The sequence below is a fragment of the Mus musculus genome, chromosome 7 (assembly GCF_000001635.26).
Source record: "Mus musculus strain C57BL/6J chromosome 7, GRCm38.p6 C57BL/6J".
Lineage (NCBI taxonomy): Eukaryota > Metazoa > Chordata > Mammalia > Rodentia > Muridae > Mus > Mus musculus.
Genome location: NC_000073.6, coordinates 119,760,883 through 119,781,899, shown reverse-complemented (window position 1 = coordinate 119,781,899; position 21,017 = coordinate 119,760,883). Strand labels below are relative to the sequence as shown.

Genomic DNA, 21,017 nt, shown 5'->3' with positions numbered 1-21,017 from the left:
AGAGGAACTGTAAGCCACCTACAGATCTTGACTATATCATATTCTAGGATACCTGGTGACTGCCAAGCCAACCCTGTTCCTAAAGGCTCAACACTCATCCTATCCCAAATAAGCATTTGCCTAGGCAGATAGAATTGATGGAGATAGCAAGATGTGTGAAGAGCTAAGACCCTGTGAGTGACATGTAGCAAAGAGACACTTTAAAAACTATCGGTTCCTTCCTCTCATCCACCCCAAATAGTCTCTGTCACAGTCAAATAGGACTAACATAAGCACTGCTTAAGAGCTGAAACAGCTCTGGGTCATCCATGAACACAATGGGCTATCCTCCAGCATCAAAGATCACTTGGGAAAAATGATCTTGGAAGGAGAGCCGTCCTTGTATTAGGGCATTAATAAGTAAAGTCACTTAAGTGAAATGTTTTAAAGTGTGTGTTTAGGGGCTATGAAGACAGAAAAGTGTTTGCTGCTTAAGCATCAGAACCTGGGTTGACATCCCAAGCCCCATGGAGTGGGGGTTAGGAGGGGGTAGCCGTGCATAGCAGTACAGGTCACCCCAGTAGTGGGGGAGGAAAAGGAACAAGGGCTTACAGGCCCACCATCCAACCTAAGCAGTGAATTCCAGTTTCAGGGGGAGACCCTGTCTCGGAAAAATAGGATGAAGAAGTGACTGAGGAAAGTATTTCAATATTCACTTGTGTCTACACAGGGAAATCACACCCACATATGTGCATGTAACACATACAAAGGATTGAAGTATGCATTTAGATCAATGAAGTTGAAAGTTGAGATAGTCAGGGGTTTTTGTATTTGTTTTGTTTTTTGTTTTCACCTCTCCTCTGATGGGGTCTGGACTGCTGACAACAGCTGACTCTGCGATGGAAGGATGTTCTATGAGGGCACTTTCTACCTCAAATGGTCCAATTCGGTAACTAGGAAAACATGACAGGAATAAGGTTGAGCTATAGAGTCACCCCAGAATGCTTGATAAGTAGACATGCATATATGGAAAAGAAAATTACCCAGAAGATAATATGATATCATCTGATCTTGCAACAAACCAGAAATAGCCATCTTCATCCATATATCCTCTGTCCCCAGTAATGTAGAAACTCCCTCGTAGAGTTGAAGCCGTTTTGGAAGGATTATCCTGCAAAATAAGTAGCATTTTGTTCATATTATTACGAATGTAACTCTTTTGTCCAGTAATTCTTTAAATGTTCAAAGAAAAAGAAAGTTTGGCTCCTTTAAGAAGCCTCAGAATGAAGAGGAGCCAGGGTCAAGTAGGAATGAATTTCAAGCATGGATAAAAGAAATAACAGTTGCAAAGACTTGGCGCAACTTCTGGAGAATGTTTTATGTAGATCCTAAAATAAAAATATTGCAGCATCTCTAAGATTTGGAGAGTAGGCACAATTAAGCCTTTTTCTAAATAATACCTAACACTATCGTGGAAAGAGATGGTTAAAAGAATGCACAATGCTTAATTCCGAGCAGAGGTATTCTTTGGCATGGTTTGGTTTGCATAAGAAGAGACCAGTTCTATAACTGGCATAAGAGGAAAACAAGCAAAATATTGCTGCCTTCCATAGAGGTCACTGGCAAGTATGGTCTGGACCTCTTAGTATATTGATAGAAATGTTGTTCTAATTTGTATACCATGGTTAGAGATAAGAAAGCTTCTAGTGAAATGAATTTACTTCATCCTGTGGCCCCATTTCTTCTTTCTCTAGTTGCTCTGGAGTGGGGGAGAGCTAATCAGATGTCAGGAAAATAGGGAGGGGTGTGTGTGTGTGTGTGTGTGTGTGTGTGTGTGTGTGTGCCCTTTGCTAGCTGAACAGGGTCTACGGATGTTAGGAAAGCATCGCTAAGAGCTACCTGTGATGGTTTACTTCCAAGGAGAGGGCACCAATGTGCTATTTGGCAAGAACATTGTTTCTTTGATTACCTGTCTCTGGGACTATTATTCAGAGCAATGAATCTCTCAAGGAAGGACAAAATTCCTAGGTTTGTTTTATAAAAATAGGAGTGGTGACCAAATACTTGTGGTAGAGGGTCTCACCTGCCCTCAAACTAGCTTTGTAGTAACTGAGGATGATTTTGAATCCGTGGCCTCTCTGCTTCTGTATACCAGATGCTGGAACTATACTTTTGAGGAATAAATAGGAAACATATTTTAAAAATAAAGCTCTTACTACATAATGAGTAAAAAGGCCAAATGGTCGCTCAGGAAGAACTTGAAGAGCAATATCCCCTTCTTGTCCAGGAGGAAGAGTGGCACCATTTTCATCTAAAATCTAGAATAGAGCACGTCAGTTTATTTAAGGGAATTTTTATCTAATGCCATATCTGAAATTTTAGCTTTGAATCTTTTGGGCCAGAATATAAGCTTAAAACCATTTTATGTATACTTTAAATTGTTAAATGTATTATTTACTCATTATTATTGTACAAAATGTTACAAAATGAAAATTGCCAAAATGTGAAAGAGTGGTAAAATATTTCCTTACCTCTACCACCCAAATCATGTTTGGGTAATGTCCTCTGGGACATTTATAGACAGAAAAAAACTAGGATCACTTATGAAGTTCTGCAACCTGCTTTTGTGGTTGAGCAATATGTCTTTGTAAAACATGGATTCTAGACTCTTTTTTTTTTCCATTTTTTATTAGGTATTTAGCTCATTTACATTTCCAATGCTATACCAAAAGTCCCCCTAGATTCTAGACTCTTGTGTCATATTATTAAGTCAGGGAAAAGAAATAAGAAAGACTATTTCAAACAAGCAGCCTTGTCGTTTGTATGATCTGATGAACTTGGGAAACCTTGACCCTCATCTTCCAGCTAGGCTTCAGTTAAGTATAGGCTGGGCCTCGTCCTCTGCAAATGGATCCCTTTTGCCACTGTTGCTTTTATTTTTCTTTCTTTTTAAATCTAAATCATAGTGTAAATCCTTTGTCTACACCAGCATAAGATGATAATAAGGACCCTAGTTAAAGAAAGCCGGGAAGAACCAGGCAGGAGGCGGCTAGAGAAGTGTGTCCTGCAGCCACTATGAACTTGTGCCACCTTGGGCCTGGTTGATCCCTGCAGCAGGTCCCATCCTGACTCCACACAGTGTGACCAAGAGTGTAGACACTGGAACTAGATTGCTTGAAATTGTGTTCCCACTCTAGGGGCCCGAGCTGCATGGACTTGGCTGAGTTCTTTAATTTCTCTGCATAGTCACCTACAAAATGTTGTTATTAGTAGTCTATCTTAGGGTTTTTCTGGACATTAAACAGATCAACTCTTGTAAATGCCCAGAATCCATGGCAAAATATAGGTGTTTAAGCCAACATTTCTCACCCAATTCTCTTTTGGTATAGAACTTAAGGTATATCTAAAGAGTGAGGGTGTGTTGGGTGAGCAAACACTCTCCTGGAAGGGGACATTCAAACCTTCACATCAAAAGCAGGAGAAGGCTTTCCCATTGAGCCGGGCTTAATTTTCATCCCCTTGAAATTTCCACAGATCAGCACCTAGGCAAGGAGAAAAAAGTGTGGTAATATTATAAGCAGTGTAAAATATGCCTCTGTCTATTGTGCATTCAGTCAACATAAAACCCATCATGGAATGCAGAAACTGACAGTTTACCAGTATACATAATGGAAATATGAGAAAATAAATTATATGAATATGTTAACATTTACGTAGATTAGCACAATGGTCACTATGCTGGTTGTATCTAAATATGTGTCCATATTTATAGATGTTTTATTTTGGAATTCCAATGTTTCCAGGTAATAATTCTCAGGGTTTAAAAGTTTGAACATTAAAAATAAGGCATGGCCAATGAAAAATGTTTCCACTTTTCCCTTTCTCTGATCATTTTGTCTCCCTTTCTGCTACAAAATAACCACTTTGTTCTTACTTTGTTGATTTCTGGAGCTCCTTGGTGGTGCTGAGGATTGAGTTAAGGCCTCACATGTGCTGGGAAAGTGCACTACCTAGGCCACAACCCCCCTACAGTTTTTTATCTGCATGAGTTCTTTAAAGAGCCCATTTTATTTTACCTTATTATTTATGTATTTGCTCATTCACAGAGCCCAGGCTGGTTTTGAACTCACAATGTAGCTGAGAACAACCTTGATCTTCCTTCCTCTACCTTTTGTGTGCAGGCTTTACAGGAATGCTTTAGCAGCTGCTTTCCTTTTTGTTTTTTTAGATTTATTTATTATTATATGTAAGTTCACTGTAGCTGTCTTCAGACACTCCAGAAGAGAGTATCGGATCTCATTATAGATGGTTGTGGGCCACCATGTGGTTGCTGGGATTTGAACTCAGTGCTCTTAAGCGCTGAGCCACCTCTCCAGCCCTAGCAGCTGATTTCTAAGGAGACTCCCAGCAGACTTAATAATTCAGGGGACAAGAAACTCACAGCTTTAACTTTTGTGACTCTTTAGAAAGTCCCCTGTCACATAGATCCAATACTTTCTTCTCATTAAAACCATTGGAACATTCTCAGCTTGATCAGTTAATCATTTTTCTCAAAACTGTTACAAAGGTTTGTTGTTGGTTTTTTTTTTTCAGTTTAGGTTTTCTCAAACTTTTCTTTATTTTTTAAAACTAGTTTCCTAACCACCCCTTTCCTTATCCCTCCAGTGATCATGACACATTAGACACTTTGGCTTTTATTTATCTAACTAATCCCATCTAATCCTGTCTTCAGTGGGGCAGGTACCGTTTCTGTCTGTCCATATCCTTCATAGATGTCTAGGCCCGTCTTCTTTCTCCATTGTTCCATCACTTCAGGGTTAATAGGTTCTCCAGCACTGACACAGTGCTTCAAACTGTTGAACTTATAGCTTCTCCAATAACAGGGAGTGAGTTATGTAGAGAAAGAGAAATGGCAAGACATGGGAATTGGGAATACATAATAAGCAGATTGTTCTGATACAATGTAGCACCTAATGCCAGAAACAGATAGCTATAATAATGGAAAATAACACTAGAGACCATATGCAGGCCATTCTAATATAAAGAAATACCTGATGCCATATGAAGATCTCTGTAATGTCAGGTTTCTTTTTTCTCTTCTTTTCCCTCCCCTGGGTGGAGATCACTTGTTGCAAAGAAGCGCTATCTTTAGAGATGATACCCCCATTGTCTATCTACCCCCCAGTCTCCGCCCATCTCTCCCTCCCTCTCCCTCTCCCCCCCCCCCTCTCTCTCTCACACACACACACACACCTATAGACATGTAGCCCTGGAACTTGCTTTGTAAACTAGGCTAACTTTGAATTCAGTCCCTGCCTCCCTAAGTGCTGGGGTTAAGTACACCACTACACACAGTTCAATAATGGTATTTTAAATCACTAATTAAAAATTATCTCACAACTGCAAGCCAAGGTACTCTGAAAATGGCACATCTATGTGAAAGACCTCACAGGCTGAAGAGCAGTGCATCATGAGTGCGGTGAGATGAAATGTCAAGGATGGGGGGCCAGAATTATCCTCGGCACTCTTACTAATCGTATATTACTAAATCACGTATCTAATCTTATCCTCATTTTATTAGGTAAAACTTTTGGAGGAATATATTGTTAAACTTAGAAGACTACTGGTCTTCACAATCACTAAAACCAAGGCTATTATAACACTAGAAACCTAAAGAAGAAATTCCTTTTGGGCTCCCTTATAGGCTACCAACTGATGCTCTCACCAGTGTATGGGCAAATGCATTGATTTATGCCTCCCTTCCGTTTTGTGACTAGAAAGCTTATGTAGTCACTTCCATATCTTAATCCATGTCCTTGGCCTATAGTCAATTATATTTGGCTCAGAATAAACTATATATTACTCTCTTTGGAGCAAGAGCTGTGCTTTGCATCAGCACATGAATTGCTGAGCTGTGAACACAGTAACAGTATCTTCAGAGCAATAATCAGGCATTTAAAATGGAGTCACAGTAGCTTTAAAGCCTTCATTCTTACTTCTGTTCTCTCTGAGAATTTGCAAAATGGAACAACTTGTCTATTATCTCAGCTCAGATAATAGTTGTCACTCCAAAGATTAAATACCTTCCTCTGTTTTAAAAAGAACTATAACCATCACATTCATAGCTCTAGACACAGTCTAATCTTCCCTCCCCTCTCCAAGTTTACAAGAGCCTGCTCTGGACACAGCAACCATCTACAAAATGTCAGGAAGAACTCAAAGGGGCAAGAGAAAGAAAACACTGAACTGTAGTGTACCAACTGGTCAGATCTGTGGTTTTGGACAAATGAGTCTTTCATTTTTGAACTTCCTCTTCCTCTCCCCCTGGACTGAATATCCATTTGCAAACATGTCTTACCTGCTCATGTCATTCTGAACAAGCATCCGGTAGGCAGTTGGTGCAGAACAGAAGACAGTGATGGGGAACTTGGAGAGGGTCTGCAGTTGGAAAAAAGCAAACTCTGTCTCAACTGTAGTGTTAATCGGCCAGAGGCACAGCACAACATAAAACTATTTATTTGCATGCACTCAGATCTTTTCCTGTCTTTGTGGGCTTTATAGATGTAGACATCTGAAAACTCCCAATCTCTGTTTACTTTAGTTGCCAGTCCCATCAGTGGTGCTACTACTGCTAACACATTTCTAACCGTGAACCTCCTCTACGCTGCCTTACTTGCAAGATGGAAGTTGATTCAAAACGGGGCAAATAGTGTGCAAAAACACATGCTCCTTGGGTCCATGGAGAAAAAACACTACTCCATGCAGACTTTGCCCAGCCTGTATCTGAAGTATTCCACATCACATCGGAGGCTATCAAATCCAGCCAGAACCTGGAATATAAATATCACAGTTGTATAAATCTGTTGAATTGGTAGGAATTACATGCATATAAATGTATGTAAAAATTTAAATATATAATTTTACAAAAGTATCTAATTTGTTGGAAAACACATTTTTTTTCTTTTTTTTTCTTGGATTTTTAAAAAATTTACATTTCAAGTGTTTTCCCCTTTTCAGGTCTCCCCTTCAGAAGTCCCCATCCCATCCCCCCTCCCCCTGCCTCTATGAGGGTTCTTCCCCACCCACCCACTCCCATCCTCCCACCCTGGCATTCCTACACTGGGGCATTGAACACCCTCATGCCCAAGAATCTCTCCTCCCACTGATGTCCAACAAGGCCGTCTTCTGCCACATCACAAAAAAACAGTCTACAAATCAATCTTTTTGCAGGTTTTATAGTATAGCCTCAGTTCTGGGAAAATACCTTCCATTGACAGACAATCCTAAACCAAAGCTGCTGTGGGTGTGTCCAATCATCTTAGGAGGCCCAGTTGTCCCACTGGTGAAGTAGATGGCCATCATCTCGTCGTGTTTTGTGTCCACACAAGTGTGGCTGTCACTGGCATATCTGTGAAGGACAAACTGCAGTGTTTTTATGAATGAATGACCTCTGAGGAGGATTTGAAAACCTATCTGCTTTGGGCCTCTTCAACTTCTGAATCAGTGACTTGGATTCACCCCCAAGGTAAAAGCTACCTCTGTTTCCATCCTTTGACTTGTGAGATGTGAGCATCCACCTTCAAGATCACGCATCTGCTAGGGAGAACCCTCATCCAAAACTGATCATTGTGGGCATTTAGACTGTCACAGCCCTGAGATCCATCCACAGCCCAGAACTCCCAGGGTGTTCGCTGAGAGCTTCACAGGGAATGCATAGAAAGTCAATTTCTTCCTCTGACCAGTCCTTCATCCTTTCCATCTTTCACAAGAGAACTCCTCAATAAGCCCCTTGTACACCGTTCTCTACCTCAGTGAATGCTTTGTATTTCCTTATTTATTTTATCGCCAGCAGACCCCTTCTCACCGAAAAGCTTGCACTGCCAACTGTTAGTTCTGTAACAATCACTGATTATTCTTATCATTTACTGCTTTTCTTTGCGTTGACCCCACTGCTACTGTATTGGATACTTTTTTTCATTATTGCCTTTCTTTGTAGGGCACTGTTCTAAAATTCAGGGTACTCACTTCATCATCTCCTTGAGGTTCCCCCAGCCTTCTCTGGAGTGCTGAGACACAATTAATTTGGAGTGGAGATTTTCACATTTAGCTGCCACGGCATCTACTGCTGGGGCCAAAGTATCATCGGTAATAATGCACTTAGCTTTTGAAGATTGTAGTCTATAGAGGATGTCTTTCTGGGTCAGCTGAGTGGTTCCTGGAATTAAAACTGTCCCTAGAGGAATAGAAAAGAAATAACATTTAAAAGCAAGGGTAACTTCTATGATAGGATAGTGTAACTAATACATTCACATTCTATGTGTCTCAGAATGAGTTAGTGAATTAACTAGGGGAGAAATCTATTTGTCTTCCGTTGTTCTGATCTTGCACTTTCATGAGGTCTCCAAGTCTATGGCCCTTTGCCCTAACATGAGAGCATTAATGCTGACTGATTATCTTGTATTTTAAGATCACCCAACACTGGGCTTGGAGGAATTGTGGTTAAAAAATGATATGCAGCACTGATTGTGTGCTTGGGTGCCAGATACTATTCTATTTTGTATATTTTAACTCATTCAGTCCCCATCTAGGGTAAGCAGCTATGCATGGCTGGCCCCCTGGCTTCTGAATGTAAGCAAAACTGCAGAACTCAGAGCGCGCAGCGACTCCAGACCTGGACATGTCCCCTCTCAGTCCCAGGCCTCTTACAGTGCACAGGTTGTTTTCTTTTTCCTGAAGTAGCTTTGCTGTGCTTCTACTCTTGTCTGTAGTAAATTACAAGGTAAGGTGCAGTGTGTTGGTGTCCTGGAGCCAGACACCCATAAACTTGTGCCTCAGATAAACCCTTCACCTCTGTAAGCCTCAGATTCTGTTTATATAAAGTTGGAATTATAAAAATATATCCCTCATAGAACTATTCCAGGATTCACTTAGTGAATATATCTAATGAGTTTAGAATAAAACTTAAGATGTTTTAGCTATTGGCTCTTTGTTTCAAAGAATGAATGGATATTTTGCTTGAATAATAGACATGCTAACATGGAAAGAGGAGAAATCTCATGAGTTCCCACCCCTAGACAAGGAATTATAGCAACTAACCAACTAACCAGCTGAGAGAGGGAGAAATAGCCCCTCCCAGGAATGAGCACCCAAATTTTATCTAATTCAAAGTGGTCAGTTCTGAAACTGTATAGTTACAAACAAAAACAGAGGAGTCAGTAGGTTGCGGGTTTTTTTTTTTTTCTGGTTTATTTGTTTTGTTTATTTTAATTCATCTTTTTATTTTTTATTTTTTACACTGTAGGTTTTGTTTTTATGTTTGTGCATCTATCTATACATATATGGAACAGTGATAATAAAAGGAAGTCATCAACTTAAGGTAGGGAGTGGGAAGCATTGAAAGGACATGGGAGGAGCTGAAGGGAGGAAAGGAAATGGAGAAAGTAATGTAATTCTGTTTTAACTCAAATGTGTGTAGTGGCTATTATTGGTTGACAACTTAATGACACCTGGAATTGACTAAAATCAAAGTGACTGGGCACACCTGTGAGGGAGTTTTCTTTACTGAATCATTTGCAGTGGGAAGACTGGCCATAAATATGGATCTTTTAAAGTGGGAGGATCCACCTGAAATTTGGGCCACACCCTCTGGTGGCAGCCTAGAGAAAGGATGTGCAAGAAGAAAGTGCTTCTTCTTTGCCTGCCTGCTGTTACTCTCTCTGCCAACCCTTCTGGCATTAGAGCCTATTTCTCTGGTATCCCAGCTTATACTGAAGACTTGCTGAGACATCCGGCGGCCTCATGGACTGAACCACTACTGGATTCTTGGACTTTTCGTTGCAAGTCAGGCATTGTTGACTTAGTCAGACCAAAGTCAGACCTGTAAGCCATTCTTATAAGTCCTGTTTATATGTGAACAGAGATTCATTTTATCAGTTTTGTTTCTCTAGAGAATCCTGATTGATACAATGCAATAAAAACAAATTAAAAATAAAAATAATTCATTTGAAAACAAAAATAATGTATCATCGGGACTGGAGAGAGATGGCTCACTGGAGAAGAGCACTGGCTGCTCTTGGAGAGGACCTCAGTTAGTTCTCAGCACCCACACAGCAGCTCACAAGAGCTCCAGCCACACACACACAAACACACATACACATAGAGAGACACACACACATACACACATACATACATACATGCACAATATATCTTTAAGAAGGGAATCTTTCATCTATCTTTGTTTCTATCTATTCAACTACATACTGTGTATTTCTCATACACCTGTCTTCTGGGATACACCACTTTCAGCTCTCAATCCTTAAGAGATATATAGACAGTATTTACTTCTGGATGGTTTTTACCCTTCCCAGGTGATACATGAATCAGACTCTCTGAAATCTGTGTGAAAACATAAATGACCAGGCTGTATGCCAGAGTTTTAGAGTCAGAAGATGTTGAGTGGAGGGAGAGAATTTGTTCCTGACAAACTCCCTAGTCCTCCTCTCTGTCTCACAGTCTCCCATAGATAACCATTATCAAAACTGACGTGTTATCCTTGTCTTTGCCTTTCTTTATCTTATCATCTATGTGTAGAATCCTGAGCCATGTACAAGCAATTGCAGTCCTATTGAGTTAGGACTTCAACTTCACTGTTCAACTAGCCATTTATTTTTTAAGATTTGTTTTTATGTGCTGGTGTGCATGCCTCTGTGTCTTTGTGAGTTTATGTACACGTGTGCTCAGGCGCCTGCAGAGGCCAGAAGAAGGCATTAGATCATTTGGAGCTGGAGTTCCAGGCATTTGTGAACTGCCTGAAGTAGGTACTGGGATCCAAAACTCTGGTCATTACAACTGAGCAGCAAGATCATTAGTCCCTGAGTCATTTCCTCAGCCTCTAGCTGTTTATTCATTAAATGGGAAAAAAGACCAGGAAAACAAATGACTGTGAGCCACAAATACTAACATCCTTAGACTATCAGATGCATGGCTCAGTGTCTCCCTCTCATCCTTCTAAGATAGTTTACCTTCCTTCTCATGGAGAGCCCCAGGAATCATGTCAGAATCAGGAAAAGTTGCCTCTGATTTATTCTGAGTGGCTTCTCCTGGAGTTCTACCATCAGATTCTGCTCAAGTACTAAAGACACCCAGTGAATGATCAGACGGGTCAGGTGGGGTCAGAGCCTGAAGCATCTGAAGAGCAATCAAAGCTGCACACCAGTCACAGTGAATGAGAAAGATGCAGACAAGAGGCACAGTGGCTTCAGCACAAACAGAGGAAGAGGCTGCTGGCTAGAGTCTGCTTACAGAACCCCTGAGCTCCTTCTGGACTGTTTTTCCCTCTGTAAGGTTCTCCAGCAGCCATTCAGTTGCCTCTTTTTATTGAATTTATCTAAATGTATACCTGATCCTACCAGTGAAAACAGGGCCTTACTGAGAAAGTGAGCTTAAGTAATGTTCATGCATGCACTCATTATTGGCACTATTTTCCCAATGTATAATTTATATGTATATATGAAATAGAATATTTTAGCTATCCTTTAATAAAAGAGTGGCCACTAAATACTGTGATATATTGTGACAATCAGAATATTAATTCAGCAGATACTTTACTGAACATTTACTGTATCTGTAGTTGCAGAGATGTGCTGTAATAGTGGCCTTTTAAGAGCATATGTAGCCTCATAGGAATTGCGGGTTATAGATAGGCAAATACTATGCCCCAAAAGTTTAAATAGTTATATATTCGTGTGTGTGTGTGTGTGTGTGTGCGCGCGCGCACTCGAGCTTCCTTCACAAACTAACTTTACCTTCATTGTTTGGGGTTAAAGGTATGTACTAAGGGTGTGTCTGTATTTCAGCCAGAGGGATTAATGGTGAGTGATAAGGGCTGAGTCATACCACAACTAGAAACAGGTTTTTTTTTTTCAGTAAATAACCCATTTTCAAGGTTCACAGTGCGAACAAATATCCTGCAACAGGTAATGGCCCTATGGACTCACATATTTGAATATTTGGTTCCCAGTTGGTGGTATATTCAGGAAGGATTAGGAGATATGGCTTTGTTGAAGGAGTTGTGGCCTTGTGGGAGGCAGTATGCCACTGGGGGTGGGCTCGGAGGTTTCAAATATGCCAGGTCCAATCTTGTCTGTTCTCTGTTTCCTACTTGTGGATCAGATGTTACGATCTCAGCTACTGTTCCAGCATCATGCCTGCTTGCTTACCACCATAATGAAAGTGGGCTAACCCTCTGGAACTGTAAGCGAGCCATGAATTAAATGCTTTTTTAAAAGTAAGTTGACTTTGTCATGGTGTTTCTTTCAGCAAAAGAACAGTAATTAAAACAGGTATTTAAAGAATATAGTAGCTAGGGTAAGATATTAAGATAAGGTTGTCTGAGAAGGCAACATTAAACTGAGGATTGAGGAAGCTGGAGAGATGGCCCAGAGGTTAAGAACACTAGATGCTCTTGCAGAAGACCCAAGTTCTATCCCCAGTACCCACATAGTGGTTCACAACCATCTTTAACTCTAGTTCCCCAGGAATCTGATGACACCCTCTCTTGGCCTCTGTAGGCACCAGGCATGCACATAACACACAGATAGACATACAGGGAAAACACGCATACACATGAAATAATTAAATCTTAAAAAGCAAACCAAACAGCAAAAGAAAAAAAATCTGACACTTGAAAGTTGAGCAAGAGCTGGACATGAACTTGTGCCAAGCGTAGGAAAGAGTATGCAGAAAAGTCAGGAGATGGGAATAACCACACGTTAGCAAAAAACATTTGTCCTGATAGAGTCAGGAAGGCTAATGGTAGAGACATGAAAGGGAATGGTGGGCAAATAGCTGAATCCTTTTAAGATGCACCTAAGACCCTTGGAGCATGTCTGCAAGCAGTGGATAAACCTGGCTTGTTGAAATGTGGTCAGGAGTGTGACATACTTACCTGTTCGCAGACAGGCCACATTTGCAAGCCACCACTCTGGGATCTTGGGCAGTATCACCATTACTCTGTCTCCTCTTTGCAGGGAGCAGGCTTCTGTGAGTATGTTGGCAAATTTCCTGGATAACAACCCAAGTTCTTCAAAACTCCATCTCAGCTCTTCTCCATTCCCATCTATCCACCAGAAGGCTGGATTGGAAAGTCTCTTTCCAGCCTGAGGAGAGCAGAGAGGTCATGGACTTAGAGGTTGTCAAAGAGTTAAATTATATTTCAGCTGACTTAATAAACATATTCTCTGCAGAAAACTCACAAGTCAGGACATCCATGGGGTAAGTGCACATCACTCAGAGGTTCCTATTTCTACATGCTGGGAGCCATGTCCGTTTGCTGGGACCAGGTCTTTTCTCATTTATCATGATTCCCCTCAACCCCACAGTTAGAATTCTTATATCCCTTCATCCCATCATGGATGTATCTATACTTCATTTCTTGCTATTTTGACTCTTAGAGTCACTTTTTATTCCTTTTTTGTTTAAGAGTGGGAAAGAAACAAAAAGAATACAATATTATAACCTAGGCTTTCTCAAGTAGCCATGATGGAAACCACTGGCATTGTGGTCCAGGAAAGTCCATGTTCTGGGACTCGTCTATACATTACAGGACTTCCGAAGTACCCCTCTCCCTTCAAATGTCATTCACAACTACTGACTTCCACTGATCACCCCCTCATGGCAGTGAAACTCTCTGTAGCCACTGCTGACTACCCCTGGGGGATGTGATCACTTGCAGTTGAACTCACTGAAGCAAGTTCGAGTGGCATTTGCTCCATACCTTTTCCATATTGGTCCATTGGTCCAGGACATCTTTTGCAAAATTGAAATACTCTGGAATCTCTATTTTGAAGTCTTGTTTCATGGACTCATAGTTGGAAAAGTTCTGAGGGGTCGCTGTTCTGTAATCTTTATACAAGACTCTCATAGGATCAGGAATTGCTAGGCGCTGAAAACACCTAGCACGGAGTAACATCACCATGATGACAAGAGCTAGCTAGCATCAGTGTTGTTGAATGTTTTGGCATGTGAGATTTCCATGCAGACTAATCCAGCTAAAAGACAGGTAAAAATGACATATATTTGGGTTTTGTTTGCAAAGTAGTAAGACCCCAAAGCAGCTAAGTTTTATCATAATTGTTCAGCACCCTCTCAGCGTCATTTTCTGGGCATGCTGTGCTTTGATGCTTTGCTACTCACTAAATCCTTAGAGAGACCCTATAAAGCAGGTACTATTACTATCTATGTGTACAGATAAAGTAACAAGAGCCATTGGCTGGATTCAAATCCAGATTTGTCTGGGCCACACCCATTCTCCTGACTACCCCAGTGTTGCATCCGAAATGCATTTCTCAACGTTCTGTGACTCTACAGAGGCTTCTGATCTAACGTCATATCAAAACACCACAGATTATGTGCAGATGAGGGAACTGAGAGTAGCTGTACCAGCTTTGTCTGATAGCACTGTCCGTGGTTAGAGTCTGTCTGGTTTATAGGCTGTGGTTCCCATGCTCCCAATAAGAGCCCACACCACCATCGAGTCCACACTTGGAGATATAATAACAGGGCTCCTGACGGGAGGTCCTCCCCAGCCACCTACTCCTCCTTCCTTCTGTGGGAAGTCATTTGATCACAAAGTCAGTTACTTGGCTGAGGCTATTAAAAATAAAGCGTTAGTGTTGCAGGGATTGGAACTGAGTTTCTGCTCTTTGTGCTTCCCACGATTTTCCTGCAGTAAAACATAACTACTCTGACAATCATTAAACCATAATTTTAACAGTGATTCTAGCTGCGTGGTAGGGCAGCCTAGCTATGTGAAATCATTTCTGTAATGATAAAGTATTGAAACGGGACAAAAAATGCCAGATATTAGCTCAGCTTCTTCTTACATGGATCTGGTGGCTAGGCATCATGCTGATGAAATGGATGCATTTGAAATCCAGCGGCTCCAGGTGTCCACTTCCTGTGTGAGAACCTCACGAGTCGGTGATCTTGAACTCTCTGAGATCATCCAGCTTGAACCTCCTTGTCTTTCACCTGCAAAGAAGATGAACCTCAAGCAAAGTAAGCCACAGGCTTTACCCCATTATATCAGGTTTGAATTTGGGTCTTTGGACTCTCATTTGAATGGTTTTACTTTGTGACAACAGGATTCCAGCAGAGCAGTGACTTGATATCCCATTTATGCATTGCATCACCAGGAAAGATTTTTATAAAAACTTTAATGCCTGAATAATTGACCAATGAAGTTAGCACTTTGGGTAGTGGGTCTATGCTATTTTTAACATTTTACTCAGAGTCGTAATGCATAACCCAAGTGGAGATCCACTCACCCAAGTGGAGATCCACTCACCCAAGTGGAGATCCACTCATCCAGAGCCTATGGTCTATGAACCACTGCACCACTTGGACACCTGTCAGAAGTGCATAATCTTTAGGTCCCACTGAAGATCAGTTGAGTTAATGGATTAAATCTTTAACAATATTCTCCACACAAGTTTCTGTGTTCAAGTGAGAGATTCACTGGTCTTTAGGATGTTGGCCAAGTCCATTGCCTGTTGAGTCAGACAGTCATGGAATAAGGTCTATTTGCCGCCTAGTCGTTGTGACCCTATTTGAACAGTGAGCCTCTGACTCTCGGTTTCACCTTTTTTTTTCCATTTTTTATTAGGTATTTAGCTCATTTACATTTCCAATGCTATACCAAAAGTCCCCCATACCCACCCAACCCCACTCCCCTACCCACCCACTCCCCCTTTTTGGCCCTGGCGTTCCCCTGTACTGGGGCATACAAAGTTTGCATTTCCAATGGGCCTCTCTTTCCAGTGATGGCCGAGTAGGCCATCTTTTGATACATATGCAGCTAGAGTCAAGAGCTCAGGGGTACTGGTTAGTTCATAATGTTGTTCCACCTATAGGGTTGCAGATCCCTTTAGCTCCTTGGGTTCTTTCTCTAGCTCCTCCATTGGGAGCCCTGTGATCCATCCATTAGCTGGCTGTGAGCATCCACTTCTGTGTTTGCTAGGCCCCGGCAAATCACCTTTTATTAGTACAAAGACTAAGTGAACCTCTGTCAGAGAGGCGTATTTCCCAAAGACTGAGCTCAACAATGCAAATGGCCCTCTTGGCACCTAGTCTACTGCTTTTCAAAGGAATGAGGGTTGGTAAATGGTGGACTTCCTGGGCCATATTGTCTCTATTGTGATACTTGACTGACTCTGCCTTAGATGTTGGTAATACATAAATAAGCAAATGTGGCCAAATTCTTCCAAATACTTTATCAGTGACCACTGAAACTTGAATTTCATGCACTTTTTGTGTGTAACAAAGTATTGTTCCACTTTTCTCCCTCAACTAATTAAAAACATGAAAACCACTCATGCTGTCACACTCATGCTTCTATCCCTAGGAGTTATAGCCACGTGTGACTCATAGTATATGCATTTTTGATCCAGTTTTCTGATCCAATTGAAAAGAAAACTAACCGAAAAATAATATTAGCCTTTAACCCCAGAACTTGGGAGGCAGAGATAGGCAGATTTCTGTGAGTTAATATATATGTTATATGTTATATATTATATATCATATTATATATTTTATATATTATATGTTAGACTACATATATATTATTTATAGTTATTGACTGAATAAATAGCTTTTTCAGAAGGGGGACTTTTTTTCTTTTTTACTGGATAATTTCTTTATTTACATTTCAAATGTTATCCCCTTTCCGGTCCTTCTGCCCCCCCACCCCCACCCCACCTCCGCCCAAGTCCCCTATCCCACTCCCCTCCCCCTGCTTCTATGAGGGGTTTCCCCACATACACCCACTCACTCCTGCCTCCCCCACCCTCGAATTCCCCTACACCCATTGATCCCGGACAAAGCCATCCTCTGAGTTTTTAGCTGCAGAGTTAGAGCTGACCTAAGAGGTGCCTTTGCTGGCTTCATGAGAGTTACCTGACTGTCTGCATCATCCCACGTGAGGCAGTTTCTAGTCATATAAATACAAGTTTAAAATCAGTTCATTGCCAGTAACTCCTCAGCTAAGGTTTGGAACTTTGTGCCCACCTCCTTCCCCCATGCTGGCATTTTTGAGCTTGCTGAGACCTTGTGCATCCTGTGACAAACTACTGTGAATTCCTATGTGCGCCTGCCCTGCTGTGTCTATGAAAGCACTGCTTCCTTGTGTATTTGTGAGTAGTGGCTGGTGGCAATAAAACTAATCAAAACACATTGTTTGAAATTCTCAAAGAACTAATAAAAATGAGGAAGTAAAACAAAAGAAAAATCAGTTTATTGGCTACAGTGATTGTACTTCAACTGCTTGATAGTCACGTGTGGCTCTGGTCACCGTGCACTGGAAAGAGCCGGTGTAGTACCTTTCTGTTGCTGCAGGATATACTGGATCTGTCTGGCTGATGGCTCAAATCTGAACTCACATAAAATGGAAAGTTTAAAATACAGGAAAACTGAGGAGGAAATATCCCAAGGTAAGAGCTTTTTCTGGGTTCAGGGTTGGGAAAGTGTTGCCCAGAACTTTCTTTGACCTAATAGTTGTGGAGAAAAAGCAATGACAGAGATTCAAGACTGAAGAAGCAGCCCGCTCTTTAGAACAGAAACCTCTCTGAGGCTGTTTCCCCAGGGTTAACCTCAAAACTGCCCATTTGGCTCCATCTACTTAACAGACTTAGGATCTAGTTTCTTCCTACTTTGCCTCTCTGCCTCGGTACAGAAGGCTGAAAGTTGGACTGATGGAGGTAGGCAACACCAAGTTCTCAGAAGCAAACCCGTCTTGGTCTTTACTGTTTGGCACAATGTCTTCATTTGCTCAAAAACCATCAGAGATATACGTTCAAAATTGTTCCTTCCTGTCTTGAAGGTTCGGCATTTTGATGTAGTTCTACCCCCAAGAGCCACTCTTCTTCCTGGCCTCTCAAATATGACCGCAGATTCTTATTTCCCCTCCAGATGTATGTATACAGTGGGTGGCCTAAGATTCTCACTATCCACACATCCAATCCATTTTCAATAATGTGGTTTTAGAAGCCTTTTCACATCAGTACATAGAGCTCTTTAGTCATTCCTTAAAAAAAAAAAAAAATAGGGCTGGTGAGATGGCTCAGTGGGTAAGAGCACCCAACTGCTCTTCCGAAGGTCCAGAGTTCAAATCCCAGCAACCACATGGTAGCTCACAACCATCTGTAACAAGATCTGATGCCCTCTTCTGGAGTGTCTGAAGACAGCTACAGTGTACTTACATATAATAAATTAAAAAAAAATAGCTGCCTTGAATTATACCAAACAGTTGCCACATTATTTCATTAATCTAGTTTCCTACTGATGATCACTTGAGTTGTCCTTTTATTTTACAATTTAAATGAAAAATTGAAGCCGTTTCTCCTAATACAAATGTTATTTAAAAATAGTTAAGAAGCATGCCTAAGACGGGCATGGTGGCGCACAGCTTTAATTCCAGCACTTGGGAAGCAGAGGCAGGCAGATTTCTGAGTTCGAGGCCAGCCTGGTCTATAAAGTGAGTTCCAGGACAGCCAGGGCTATACAGAGAAACCCTGTCTCAAAAAACAAACAAACAAAAAGTATGCCTAATATTTCCTGGTCCATTTGAACCAAAGGGCAAGAATTTGGTCTGGTTCAGACACATTATTTGTAGGTTACTGTCTTAATCAGGTTTCCATTCCTACACAAAACATCAGGACCAAGAAGCAAGTTGGGGAGGGAAGGGTTTATTCAGCTTACACTTCCATATTCTGTTCATCACCAAAGGAAGTCAGGACTGGAACTCAAGCAGGTCAGGAAGCTTGGAGCTGATTCAGAGACCATGGAGGGATGTTACTTACTGGCTTGCTTCCCCTGGCTTCTCAGCTTGCTCTCTTATAGAACCCAGGACTACCAGCCCAGGAATAGCACCACCCACAATGGCCTCTCTCACCCTTGATCACCAACTGAGAAAATGCCTTACAGCTGGATCTCATGGAGGCATTTCCTCAAGGGAGGCTCCTTTCTCTGTGACAACTCCAGCTTGTATCCAGTTGACACACAAGACCAGCCAGTACAGTTACTATGGTTCATTTATTTACTCAATACATACTGCTTGAATGTTTAAAATGTTGCACATATAGACAACATATTGGGGGGATAGAGAGGAGGTCCTCTCTAGTGTCATGACTGGCACAAGTAAATGAAGTAAAAAAAAAGTGCTGTTACATGAAAAGGTAGGCAGGAGAAAACAAGGCTATTTTGGAAAGTCTCTCCAGGGAATGCATCATTTTTGCTGCAATCTGGCAAGTTGTGCCTAGCATTTTGGATTGATTTATTATTCCACATTCCAGAGAAACACACCACCCTCAAACATACACACACCCAACTGAACAGTACGTCCATTCATCCTGAGACAGGCCTATATCAAATGCTGAGAATACTTCTGTTAACATCATAAGGGCACCCATCCCGTCTCTCTGAGTTTACAAACTATTAAACAACTATGCAAGTATTTACACTGGGGATAAATACAGTGTACTCACCTTGCTGATACCAAGCAGAATCAGAGTTCACTGTTTGTTGTTCCTCCCCTAACCCCATACAAAACTCTCCTTCATTCAGAATCTTTCACAAGTACATTGGTGTAGCCACTGATAACTTACTCGTGTTCAAGGAAATAGCCACCCACCCATGCTCATGCAAAAACCCTCATTAAACTCGGGGAGTACAGAACAGATGTGAGAGTAGGAGTGGGAGGGCCTTCTCAGGGAGAAGAAGGGGCTTGGGGGGAGCTGGAGGGAGGTGGAAGAGAGAAATAAAGGGTGATATGATCAAAATACATTAGGTATGTATGCAATTGTCAATGAATATGCTTTTAAAAAGGACTTATCTCAATGAACATTTTTAGAAGTCACATTTTTAAAAAGAACAGAAAATTGATCAATCAGTTGGGACTTAAAATGATCTTAAGCATTTTTTTAATAGAAAAAGGAATGTCAACACCCCTTCATCAAATCCATACTATTTCTTTCTTCCCAACAAGGGCTCAGTCAGTTCCTGCCTTTTACAATGCTCTTGTCTTACAATGTCCACTTTCCTATCTGTAAAATCCCTTGCAGGTGAAAGAAAAGATCACTTCTGCATGGCAAATCTAGATTTTACACTAAGCCATGAAATCTTGCTAAGAAAAATTCTAAGAGAGGCACCACTGTCTGGATGGATGTGCTTTTGAAAGAACTTAAAGTCTCATCTGAAATAAGAACTTTGGGTCCATATAGACGGCAGGGCAGAGGGATCTTCCATCTTTCCACATCTCCACAAAGCCCTTCCCCCTGATTAGCCCAAATAACAACGGCAGATACACAGCCTCAAAGCAAAGTACAACTCCATGGTTCTCATCCACAAAAAGACCTTGTCTTAATTCCCACCCTCAATATACTGCTTTAGATTATCCCTTGTCCTGGAGAGAAGACGTTTTCAAGAGGTAGTTTGTGTACTTCTGGATAGTTAGAAGATGAACTTCCATCTGTCATTGAGCAGGGTTCAGTCAAGCTCCTACTCGCTTTTTTTTTTTTTTCCAAAACATTTTATCATGGAAACATACGAAGCCATTATTAAAACCCAAATCTCACCAAAAAGCCTAAGCTGAAAACTCAGCTGCCCTGCCAGCCATGTCCTGGGGGTGCTCTCTCCCAACCTCCTCCTCAGTGCTCCCATGGCAGCTGAAAGACTCTGAGTTTAGAAACCCCTCTGCCACCCATGGCTTCACAGAGCATTTTCTGAAGTTGCTGGTATTGTTTGCTGAACATTTATAAAGAAAACCTGCACTGTTGCAGGAAGTCTTACCCAGGAAAAGAAATTGGATCCTCACTAAAGATACTGCTTCCCACACAGCTGGAGTGATAGTAGACCCGCTTAATGGAAGAGAAAGCCAACTTCTCACCTCTGCTTTAGTGTTGGTGGTGGATCAAAGTGGACGGAGTTTGACGGAGGAGTCAGACTGGCCGGCAGTGCCTTTCCTTAATTGGTGGATATATTGGTGG

At 41.4% G+C, this 21,017-nt stretch overlaps 1 protein-coding gene across 8 annotated transcripts in view; it reads right to left on the bottom strand.

The window, feature by feature from the left end:
- Acsm3 (acyl-CoA synthetase medium-chain family member 3) overlaps window positions 1-21,017 on the bottom strand; it is a 24,014-nt gene extending 2,997 nt beyond the window's left edge. For 2 of the 8 annotated variants that reach the window (XM_017322060.1, XM_017322063.1), the window contains exons 1-13: window positions 20,918-21,017; window positions 14,862-15,009; window positions 13,754-14,027; window positions 12,926-13,136; window positions 8,005-8,212; window positions 7,244-7,387; window positions 6,653-6,809; window positions 6,338-6,417; window positions 4,724-4,850; window positions 3,441-3,521; window positions 2,196-2,297; window positions 1,023-1,150; window positions 833-932 (exon numbers count right to left, since the gene is read on the bottom strand). In XM_017322060.1, the coding sequence (XP_017177549.1) occupies window positions 833-932; window positions 1,023-1,150; window positions 2,196-2,297; window positions 3,441-3,521; window positions 4,724-4,850; window positions 6,338-6,417; window positions 6,653-6,809; window positions 7,244-7,387; window positions 8,005-8,212; window positions 12,926-13,136; window positions 13,754-13,954 (1,539 nt within the window). In that variant the 5' untranslated portion in view covers window positions 13,955-14,027; window positions 14,862-15,009; window positions 20,918-21,017. Of the gene's footprint in view, window positions 1-832; window positions 933-1,022; window positions 1,151-2,195; window positions 2,298-3,440; window positions 3,522-4,723; window positions 4,851-6,337; window positions 6,418-6,652; window positions 6,810-7,243; window positions 7,388-8,004; window positions 8,213-12,925; window positions 13,137-13,753; window positions 14,028-14,861; window positions 15,010-15,325; window positions 15,528-20,820 lie in introns of all 8 variants that reach the window. The other 6 variants (NM_016870.3, XM_017322062.1, XM_006507475.3 and 3 more) reach the window with 6 other exon arrangements.